Below are 12,340 nucleotides of genomic sequence, written 5' to 3'. Positions count from 1 at the left end.
TAATGAACCTGAACCAGAAAAGTGTCTTGTGATTTTGGGAGTCTAGGATGGTTTCCTCTGGCTTGTCCATAAAATGACTGGTTTAGGAAGGTACTTCATGAACCATGCCATCTGGACCCTTCTCTCCAGCACCAGCTTTTCTGAACTACATAGAATGGTCATCTCCTTGCTATGCATCCTTCACTTCTGTGACCTCTCTGGCAGTCTCCACCAACCCACTGCCCCACACCTTCTATCCAACAGTTTCTCCTTCCTTTGTCCTGTCAGACACTACCAATCCACATATCTATGTCATCTTCTTTGTGTGCTGTACCTCACTGCTCCAGTATCATTGCATCACATGCTTAGCCCATGCAGGTACAGGTGCAGCTGCCACCCCTCCCCCCAACATTCCTCTTCACCATACTTGCTGCCTGCCTCCAAGCTATTAGATACCTATCCCAAATATCTCTTTCTGCTTCCAGCCTCTTTCTCCCTCTACCCACCCCAACTACTACCCTGCCCTCCTAGTCTGCATGCTGAACTCAGTCCTGGCATTGTGGGAATACAATGTGTGTGTGTGTGTGTGTGTGTGTGTGTGTGTGTGGTGTGTGTGTGTGTTTGTTGTGTGTGTGTGTGTGTGTGTGTGTGTGTGTACTTCAGCTCAACAAAGGATTTATGCTGAACAGTAGCAAGTTTCCATTTTTCTCTTTCTCTGTCAACGACTCAATGCTTCTGCTATTTGGTGATATCAATTACAATTATAGTTAGGTAAAATTTGGAAAAAAACATTATGATTCAGAAATATATTGTCTGAAACTTCCTGGTTAATTAAAGATCTGAAACTGGAGTGTGGTCTCTAACAGGTAAAGCTCTCACTGACTGAGCTATCCATTCATGGCTCATGACCTACCTTTACTTTAGCCAGTACCTCTCTCCTAACTCCCAACTTCCACAGCTTTATTTCTGCCAGTATGTCTCCCTCCTACCTTTGAAACTTCACACACATAAGAGAGAGAGAGAGAGAGAGAGAGAGAGAGAGAGAGAGAGAGAGAGAGAGAGAGCGAGTTAGAAAGAGACAGGTGTATCCTGAAACATATCTAGATACACCAGTCAGTAAGATCATTGCCCATGAAAGGCAATGTTTGAGGTTTAATTCCTGATCCAGCATGCTTGTTTATTCTACTAGCCCACCTCTGTGGAAGACTGTAAGATTCAGTTCAAAAGTGTTTATCCTCTTAGGGCCATTTCTCCAGTTGAACCTTCACCAATAACAACTAACCTAGCAGATATTTTATTCTGTATTCCATGTCCTCCTGGTTTTTAGTATTTGCAATTTTAATCATATTTTACATCACATGTCAGTTTTATGTTATAAACTGATTACTGTAACAATAATTTGGAATGAGACCAGTATTAAAATGGTTATTCTTTCTTAGAATTATCTTCTCAGAATAGAGCAGGAGCTTTCATTTATCACAGTTTACATTTAAGTATCACTGTTTACAGCTCATAATAGAGCAGAATATGACTTTGATTTTATACTACATTTAAGAGCAAATACTAATCACTTGCATGACTATATTGTCAAAATACAAGCAACACTAATATAAATGTGTGTGTGTGTGTGTGTGTGTGTGTGAGTGTGTAGACCAGTTTTGGTAATTACTTACCATGTAATTATAAACAAGAATTTCCTTGTACCCAGGTGCCATGTAATTATCATTTTCATCACCAATTATGACTGTGAGTGTTGATGTTGCAGACATTGCAGGAGAACCAGAGTCCGTAATGAGTATTGGAATTAAATATATCTTTTGCATTTCTCTGTCAAAGGATGACAGAGATGATATAACTGCTGAGCCATTACTATTAGCTCCAGCTGCAACAAGATTTGTGGATGATAAGCAGAAGAAAGGTTTCCAAATACAGTGAACAAGATCAGCAGTTAATTTATTACACTGTTACGTATGCTATTTATATCTTATAATCCATGATAACCTGTCTTAAAAATTAAAACCAACTGAGAGAAAACTATGACATGACACATAAAATATAACTGTTTCTCTCTAGTTCGCAGGTTGGTATATGTCACAAACTACTAAAAATTGTATAGTTTCAAAAATATGTAGTTGTTAAGAGATTTTTACTTGTCATGTGAATTTATCTGTGTACATTATGTACATCAGTTTTTTTATATCTGTCTTGACCAGATTATTTCACAACAACCAAACAAATTTTTGGTCTTGCCTTCCTTGATATGAGCAACTTGTACATTCCCTTTTTCTTACTGTACCCCACTCCATGCTCAGTAAATGTGGATAAACTATGAACTTCTCCATGTACTCAATTCCATCACTTCATCTGTCTTCTGGTACAGCTTACTGTTAGGACTGAGTCTCTCCTTCCCATACTTCACGTTTGGATTTGAGATTTTTCAAAGCTTGTTCTGCTCTCTGTTTCTGATTGCCTCAAGCCTATAATTTTCTGATAATGTGCTATGTTTCTTTTACACAGAAGATAATTGGTTTGATAGCTGGGTCTAGGTGTTTTAACAGAGCCTCATTTGAAATTGGCTAAAGTCTAGAAAAAATGTAGTGATAACCAGGCATTTTTCCTCTACTGTGCATTAATTCACATTACATCTGTTTCACTTTGTTAAAAGAACGATAGTTTTGGATAACCAATAGAGAAAAGAAAAGAGTTGATGTATTTTGAGCACCAAAATTGAAACTTTTTGATAGAACTTTGTACATTATTAATGGTTATTTTGAGACATGAAAAGTTTCCTTAAACTGCTCCTGCCACCAGTACCAAAGCCTCCATAGTTTTTTTTTTTTTTTTACTATTTTAAAAAGAAAGTTGTGGTGACACACTGAACTGTAGTACTCTCCAAAGTCTAGGGCACATCAGAAGATGATAGTTTATTTACACCAACAGCCACTTCACAAAAGAAATCAAAACATGTCATCAAGTGACAAACAGCATACTGATGTCAAAACAGGAAACATTTTGCATTCTGACTGCTTATAGTGCCATACTTTCACGTGATGGCAAGAAGTGGAACAATTTTTTTTCCCCAGAATACTCCACAAGCACACCGGTTGTGATTCGGAGATGGTGCCCATGTCCAATTCCTGGTCAGCAGAGACCTTGGAATATGGGTGAAAGTGGTCAGAGTGAGTAGCGTCCCAATTCACCTGCCCCCTATCCCCCATTCTGGGGGACTGGCAACAGGCAGTACAGCTGGAATCCATGGCTACATCCAAGGGTGTTGGGGAAGGTGGAGGTGACTCTGCCACAGGATGCGGCCATACAGGAGACATCGAACCAGAGAGGCCTGTGTCCATCAGCTGGAGAGGAACCAGAGCTGCTGCCAGAGGCTGTCATATTGTAGGCTTATCAGGCGGCACTGACACAGGTGGAAATTGAGGCTGGAACACTTGTAGATATGTGGCACCTCTGACTGGGGCACCAATGAAGGCTGTGGTGTGGCCAGGGCTGGTAGGTGTGTGTCCACCTGGACTTGAAGTTGATTTTTATGGCACCAGATCTCCCAGTCTTCCATTCAGAGAGTGTAGACACAGTGGCCATTCTGATGAATGATGGTTGCCGATAACCAGTGGAGTTGCTGACCAAAACCATTTGTCCACAATGCCGTTGCTGGCAGAAAATGTGGTACAGTAGAATTCGAAGGCAGGTGAGAACAGGATGGAGGAAATGGATCAGTGTCTGCGGCTGGTGTCCATGGAGAAGCCCAGCAGGCTACAGGAATCAATTGGTGTCATCTGGTAGGCCATCAGAAAAAACAGTAATGCCTCCTTGGCGGGGAAAATTCTGCACACATTTTTTTATCTGGGTCTTAAACGTGTGAACTGTGAACTCAGCCTCCCCATTAGATTGGGGGTAAAAGGTAGGGGAACACAGAGAAATCATGAAATGCCTGGGATAGGAACTGACACTCATTGTCAGAAATGAGAGTAACCGAGAGAACTTCCACATAATGCTTTTTGTAAGAGCTCGGAGGCTGTGAGCTGCTCCAAAAATTGTTGGGGAATGGCAAGGACACTAGCTGCACCAAATGGCAGGCATTGGTATTGATATAGCCTGGAGAAGGTATTCACTGTGAGAACATGTTTGAAATCACCACCCAGAGGCAACTGTAAGTAGGTTTATGACAAAATAAAATCTTCTCAGTTTTCAATCCAATAACATTGGAATTGACGTGGCTTGAAAATGAAGAAGAATTTATCCAGCCATGCCACTGCAAAAGACTCTGAGGAGAGGCTTCTGACGAGTTTATTTTGGAAAAATAGTGGCCCCTGTAAAAGACATATGAAGAGTTCATCCTGACAGGGTAAGGGATAGGTGCTAATAACAGACTGTGAATTTACAGACACTTTAAAACCACCACAGAACTGAAGGTTGTTGTTAAGTTTTTTGACAATTACCAATGAACTAGACTATTCACTAGAGAAGACATGCATCATAACACCCAGGGACATAAGTTGATCTAGTTCGAATTTGACTTACTTCCGTAAAACTACTGGGATTGAGTGAGCATGAAAAATCAGAGGTGCACCATTGGTTTCGTTGTGATGCTTGCCTTGAAAGTAGTAGCACAACCTAAACCTTCTGAAAGCAGGTAGGAATATTCTGAGCAGAGTGCATCCAGTTGTTGATACAGAACTTGATCTGATAACGGGTGCACTTTATCAGAAATAGAGAGCTCAAAAATTTTAAAGGTGTCTGACCCAAATAAGTTTTCAGTGTAGCTACAGAAGTAGAAAACTGTCCTGATATAGGTATTTGTTGTTTGTTGTAACTAACAAGAGACAGGATACAATGCCTGTGCTCCAAGATCCACATAGGTTTGAGAACTTAACAAAGTAATTGCTCTCCGTGTCCACTTACATTTTGAACATTTTGTCCACACCATATCTATTTCAATGTAAAAACTGTTTGGGACTACCATCACTTGGGAAATACTGTTCACGTCCATGTTGATGTTTGGTGAAGGAAGCTGAGAGCTGAGAACAGTTGCACATTGCCCAATGCTTTGGGCATGCTATGTGCTCATGTTGAACAAAACCATAAGGGCAGGACAGAACAGGAACAAATGGCTGCTGTTGTGACGCTGACTGCTGCTTAGCACAGCACTGCTTACCCAGCATGGAGGCTGAGGTTGCTCAGCCGTGATGTCATCTTCCTCTATGAGCTATCAATACCAATCAAAGCTAATGAAGCCAATCGAGGAGTAGAGGAAGCAATGGCAGCTATTTCACACCATGCTTATTGTGACTTCATAATGTCCTAGATACTTCAAAAGACTGATAAATGTTCAGAACATCTGTGAGAGAGGGATTTTTCACATTGTAACAAATATTCATGAATTTCCCTATCAGGGACAGGCATATTATAGCATCACAAACCACTGAATCAGCATACGAGTTCCAGTGAGCTGATGATGGATAAGCTCATGAAGTTCTGCTGCCCAAGCTCTGTACAGTTGTTGTGGCTACTTTTGTCAGCAGTAGAACTCATCACAAGCAGCAATAACATGAGTACACTTGCTATGATATTTATCAATTACATGAGTAAGTTTACAATAATAATTTGAGAACAACTGACAAATTTCATCAAAAGAGAGACTGGCAGGTTCCTGAAGAGGAGCTAGATGACACTAAAGGTGATCAACAATAGGAGAAATCCATGACAAAAATAAATCCTTACACAAATTAGGATTGGCACCTACAAAAGCTTGAAAATTTTGCTGAAGGTATTTTCCATATGCATCCCAATCTTCCACACAATCATGATGTGGAGGAAACAGTGGCAGTTGCATCAATGGTGTCAGAAACTGGCGCATCAACAAGGCTGCCAGATTGTTTAGTGCCATGAGTGAATCTGCTGCTGATTGGTGAGAGGTCACTGCTGTTCAAGAGGAGATTAAGAATTTCTTCCACTGTTATGTTGGCAGCACATCAAACCAACAAACAAAACATATAGAGTAGAATTTCATCCCCATTGCCAAGTATCTTGTAACATTGTACAGACACAATATCAGAAGTAGCACTGCGAAGTTTTATTCTGCTTCCACATGAGGAGCTTCATAATAACACTGAATGAAGTGGGTAACAGTACAAAGTCTCATGACTATAGAGCACATCAACATACAGTCTCATAGGTGAGCATACAATAAGTAAGTAAACGTCATTGAGGCTGAGGGCCCCACTGTGCTTGGCTCGCATTGCGCTGTTGTACACAGAACACATTGCTTGTTGCACTGTCTGTCCAGGTTATGAGGCGACCTCTCTAGATTGGCTGTGGAGGCACTTGCATCATGCACTATTTGATTATGTGCACTCACACTAAAAGGGTACAACTGACACAATAGCTCTCCTGCAAAGATAAAAATAGATACTTGAGGTTTTTTGACTGTCACATTCTCACATTTGTCAAAGACATCAAATCACTGTATTTGTTATTCAATTTATTTTACCATTATGTTCATTTCCTATTCAATATCCTTAACATTGTACATTCATGTGCTCATGCACTTTTCTACTCTTAAGTAATTCTTTTCCTGATTTGATCTGCACATCTTTTTGTTCAGATTTCCTGTACATCATCACTACTAAAACTTACCTTGTTTAGTAAGATGATTTTTTGAAATGAATGTGTGTGTGTGTGTGTGTGTGTGTGTGTGTGTGTGTGTGTGTGTGTGTGTGTGTGTGTGTTTCAAGTTCATGTGGATCTCAAACAACAATAAAGATTAACATGTGCTTTTCCTGAAGTCTTTAGAATAGTTTCTTACTGCTAACAATTGGAACTTTAAAGTTACTTATAAAAATGGTATTTTATAAATGTTCATATAGGTTATATAGAAGAATTAACTTACAGTGATAATTTTCAAGGTGAAATGATGACTTGATGATATCATCTACATCTGCAGCAATTCGAAATGTGAACGGTGGACCATTACCCACATGGCTGTCATCCTCATCAGTTGCAAAAACTTCTAAAATTTTTCCTGGTGGAGTATTTTCTTGAATGACAGCCTGGTAATTGTGTTGAAACACTGGTGCATTGTCATTGACATCTTTCACTATTACACTCAAAGTTGCTGTTACTGTTTTTGGTGGAGTTCCATCATCAATTGCCAGTATTTGTATCTACACAAAAGAAAAATCATGTTTGAACACAGAAAATACAATAAAAGGCAAAAAATATCACAACAAACTTATTACCTGGTGTCTGGGCATAGTTTCTCTGTCTAGCTTACGTTGAAGGTAAACAGTTCCATGTTGATCTATCCTGAAATGTCTCCTAGGATCGGATGAGCGTTGAATCTGGTAATTAATTTTACTTTTCCCTCCTTTATCAGCATCAGTTGCTCTAAATGTAGCTAAACGAGTATTAATACTGGCTTTTTCTTCTATAAATACTTCAAGCCTGTGATTTTGAAAGGTTGGCTCATTGTCATTTATATCTCTTAGTTTTATTGTTACCCAAGCATATCTGGTGTGATACCCTTCAGTATCATTATCCCTCTCCTTAAAATAAATAAAGGCAGTATAGTAATGAAATGTATAAAACTTATGAATAAATAACTTATTTTTACACCAGATTAAGAGACCAATCACAGACAATCTCATCAATAAATAACAAAGTTACATACCTTGTCAGTAACTTGTATTTTGAATCTAAAATAATTGTTCTGTTTTCCTTCTTCATAATCAAGTGGCTTGACTGCTTTCAGTGAGGCAGTTCCATCGTTATTCCCAATTAGTGTGAATTTGTCAGAACCGTAGCCACTGTTCTCAACAACCTGAGAAATGATTCACTGACATGACTTTAATTTCTGATGTCTATATTCACATACTACAGAAATCTGTATGAGGACATCTGCAATGAATGGTACCTTGTACTGGAAAGAGCTTACTTCATCCTGATCATGAGCAGTAACAGTCAGAATGGTGTTTTTGGATACAGTTAATCCCTCTGTCTCATCTATTTCTGCAATCCATTCAGTCTTTGCAAACTCAGGTGGCATGTCATTAACATCTTTAACTAGGATAGAAACAGTTCCTGTTCCTGTTGAGAAAGAATAATGCACAAAGAACTGTGAATTTTAAATCTATAAATGCTGTATGAGGACAGTTATATCAAACATGTAAAATATTTGTAATACCAGATGGATAGTGGAGTGTAAATGTAGATATAGAATAACCATTGTAACCATTTCATTTTACTTTTACAAACAAGAATTACTGCAATTAAGAGCAGTTGTTTCATCCGGCTATAAGATTTATGCAAATATAAAAGACATGGTTCAGTGACCTTGTGACATTTACAAGACATCTAAAATTACACATAAATGAAACTAGTTGGAAGTTAGAGAAACTTTTCAAATAACATAGATATAGCTTATTGTGGAAAAGTCTGGGGCTTATGTCACAAAAATTTCTTTTGGCTACGCATAATATTTTATGTTTGACGCTTGCAAGATTTTTGGAATGCTATTGTTATGTGGACAGTAAAGATAACAAGTAAAAGTTGAAGAGAAAAGAAACAGAATTTTGAGTGGTAAAAAGAAGTTGTTGAAATTACAACAGTCTGGACATAGCATGAGACCTGAGCACCCACAGAGAACCATAATGCTTGGTAGAATGGAAGTATGAGTTGGTCATACAATGTTAAACAATACTAATATGTCTCTAAAATTGTTCATCATCAAAAAAGAAATGGAGGGACAGGTGTACTGCAGAGATTGTACTGAATGAGTCAACCAAAGGGGCAGGACAGTGTACTCTGGTTGATTAAAATCGATTAATGGAGTTACACAACGCCCATGCCATAACTACAGAGGTAATCAATTTTTGTGGTAGTTGAGAGGTATTAATACCAACAGCAATGGTAATTAATTTGTTAAGTATAATAGTCTTTGGTTTCCATTTCATGTACAAAACATTATGACTGAATGCACTTATAAAACATAATTTCTGTTGTTAAATTGTGAGCATGCCTTCTGTTTTAAATGAGTGTTTTTTGTTAGTAAGTCAGTCAGCCAGCAGGCAATCAGAGCGTGAATGCTGGTTGAGAATAGGGACAGAAATCAGCCATGTGCTCGTCTACGAAAGGTTTTTGTGAACCTAAAAATCTGTAACATAAGCAGTTAGGCAGTAACGGTATTGTGTAGTATAAAGTAATCAGTACTGAGTGTGTCTGTGGCTGTGTGAGTGTCATAAAATAACTTTGATTTCTTCCATGTGCCAGAAATACTCAGTCAAGGTGGAATCTACCATACACAATAAGAGAATGGTTTTGTTACAGCCAACTGTCTCATAAGAGACCACTTGACCCAAAGAAGAAATGTAATCTAAATCCAAGTTGGCAGATATCAACATGTAAGACAGATCCTGAGGTCATCTTAAAAATAATCCTTCTTTTGGTGCTGTTAATGTTTTCGTCTACCATAGAACCTTCCTTAAGAGGCTCTTTAGAACCAATAAACTGCTCTTACAAATGATGTAAAAATGATCACATGTAAATAAATTTAGTTTTCTTTTGTAAATAAAGTACTCTTTTGTGAATAATTTTCACAAGGTATTTAAGCTCAAAACCTATAGTTAATTTATGTTATGAAATTATACTAAATAGTTCTCTTTTCCAAACAATTTCATCAAAAATCTGATTTAGAAAACCCTTAGCCATTATCTGTCACTGAACTGGCATCATTAACTTAATGCCTGAAGCAAAAGTTTACTGCCAAAATGGACTAGTGTGCACACTGCCACAGAACTGTCAGGGATGGAAATCAGTGTGAGAAATGTCAACTTTATTTTTGTATGGGATATTGCAATACTACATACATGAGGAATGATACTGGCAATTTCTGAAGATCCAGTGGTTATCACTATGTTACAAAATAACTTTGTTGGCAAAAGAGCAGATAATCTTGAAACTTTGAGCTGATTTGGCAGCAGCTCAAGAAGAGTTAGTACAATAGCAAGTTGCAGCTTGCAGTAGTAATTTTAGATCTAGGTCAGAAGATTGCATTAGAGTGAAGCCTTGCAAAAAAGTGGAAAGATTTAGGAGAAGCTCCAATCCTGATAGTTCAGTCTAGCTATCTCCAATAGCTGAAGAGCTGTGGAGACTGTAGACAAGGGCATACAGACAAATCAACAAGTTGAGAAGCAGACTGATGGTACAGGGTATAAGCTGCAAGTGAAAACTTTAGAGGAAAGCGTAAAGAAGACAGAGAAGATCTTACTGCTCGGTAGAAGAAATAAGAGAGGACTGACAGAAATGTCACAGAGATTCTTTGGAAGATGACAAATATTTTTAAGCCAAACATACAGCTCAGTTATGTCATTTGTGATTTAGCACTTTGGAGAAGTATATTGGAAAAGCCTCTGTTATTATTACATATGTATCTGTACCTCTCTCTCTGTCTGTGTGTGTGTGTGTGTGTGTGAGTGAGAGAGAGAGAGAGAGGGGAGAGAGAGAGAGAGAGAGAGAGAGAGAGAGAGAGGGAGAGGGGGGGGGGGGGGGGGGTCAAAAACTGCTTTTTCCAGGGCTAAAGTGCATAAAATGCACCAGAATTGGGGATCATGAAGTGGATGAAGTTAATGAATTCTGCAATCACAGCAGCAAAATAACCCATTATCAACACAGTAAGGAGGACATAAAAAGCAGACTAGCACTGGCAAAGGTGGCATCCCTGGCCAGGAGAATTCTACTACTGTTGAACATATATTTCTGAGAATGTATGTTTGGAGCACAGCATTGTATTTATTTTTAGGGAAATTATAGGTATATATTGAAATAATAGGTAAATGGGAAATGGAGGTGGTGTATTTGTCATAGTAGACAAGAATCTCAAAAACTCAAATCCACTGAGATAAAAATTGCAGTGGCATGTGAGATTGTTTGGGCAAGACTCAGTATCAGAGGTGGTCATAAAATCTTCTATCATGTACCAGACTCATCTCATGATGTAATCAAAATCTATAGAGAAAACCAACAAAAAATGGTTCAGCTGGCTCTGAGCACTATGGGACTTAACATCTGTGGTGATCAGTCCCCTAGAACTTAGAACTACTTAAACATAACTAACCTGTGGACATCACACACATCCATGCCCAAGGCAGGATTTGAACCTGCAACCATAGCAGTCGCGCAGTTCCAGACTGAAGCACCTAGAACCGCTCAGCCACTGCAGCCGGTGAGAAAACCTACAGTTCACTTGTACGTAAGTTCCCCAATCATACTGCAATCACTGGTGGAGACTTTAATCATCCAACAGTTAACTGGGAAAATTACAGTTTTATTAGTGGTGGGCCTGATAAGACTCTTATGAAACATTACCAAATACCTGCTCTGAAAACTACCTAGAAGAGTTAGTTAGGAACCCCACTCATGATGGAAATACACACATCAAAAAAAGTTTTGCATCACCCTGCTTCCCAGAACTCCTGATGATAGACATTGACTGTGGATACCGTATCACAGACACAGTCCCTTTGACTGTTCAGAGATGTCACTAAACCCACCCAAAGATGTAAACAACCATGCATGAGCAGTGTCTATTAGTGGGGTCCGACAGCTGATCAGTTCCAGTCATTCCACCGGAAAGGAGGTACATGGCTCGTGTTGTCTGTAGTTAAACGATGCCTAGAATGTCAATACCACAGTTTGATTGTGTCTGCATTGGTACTTTGTGCCAGGAAGGCCTTTCAACAAGAGAAGTGTCCAGGCGTCTCGGAGTGAACCAAAGCGATGTTGTTCAGACATGGAGGAGGTACAGAGAGACAGGAACTGTCGATGACATGCCTTGCTCAGGCTGCCCAAGGTGCTATTACTGCCACTATTTAAGTTCCAGCCCTCATATTAGCAACTGAAAAGAGATGGTCACATTAACAAATGATACAACAGGAATAACATTAAAATCAGAGGAGGAAACATGAAATATGGCGTGCTGGAAGGTTCTGTGCTTGACTCACTCTTGTTCTTGTTCTGCATAAAAGATTTACCAGAGGAATTGGAGGACTCTTCATAAAGTGTAATGTTTGCTGATGACATGAGTATGTTGCTAAAGGATCCAAACACATACATACTAGACACAGCCAGCAGAATAATGGGACACATTTACAACTGGTTTACAGCCAACACTTTAACCTTTATTTAGCAAAAACTCATATTACGCAGTTACAAAGAAATAAAAATGACTTACATGTACCAGAAGCTGAGATCAAAAGGCTTACAAGTATAAGCCACGTGCAAATTTCCTAGGTACCCAGTTAAATAATAAAACTGAAATGGCACCAGCATGTAGATACAGTAACCAAAAAGCTTA

At 38.9% G+C, this 12,340-nt stretch overlaps 1 protein-coding gene across 1 annotated transcript in view; it reads right to left on the bottom strand.

The window, feature by feature from the left end:
- Positions 1-12,340, bottom strand: part of LOC124803199 (neural-cadherin-like) — a 275,285-nt gene that overhangs the window by 108,402 nt on the left and 154,543 nt on the right. The window contains 5 exon segments of the mRNA XM_047264381.1: positions 1,653-1,861; positions 6,881-7,154; positions 7,230-7,535; positions 7,661-7,810; positions 7,904-8,076. Of these exon segments, the coding sequence (XP_047120337.1) occupies positions 1,653-1,861; positions 6,881-7,154; positions 7,230-7,535; positions 7,661-7,810; positions 7,904-8,076 (1,112 nt within the window).

The sequence above is a fragment of the Schistocerca piceifrons genome, chromosome 6 (genome assembly GCF_021461385.2).
Source record: "Schistocerca piceifrons isolate TAMUIC-IGC-003096 chromosome 6, iqSchPice1.1, whole genome shotgun sequence".
NCBI lineage: Eukaryota > Metazoa > Arthropoda > Insecta > Orthoptera > Acrididae > Schistocerca > Schistocerca piceifrons.
This window is presented reverse-complemented; position numbering and strand designations above follow the sequence as displayed.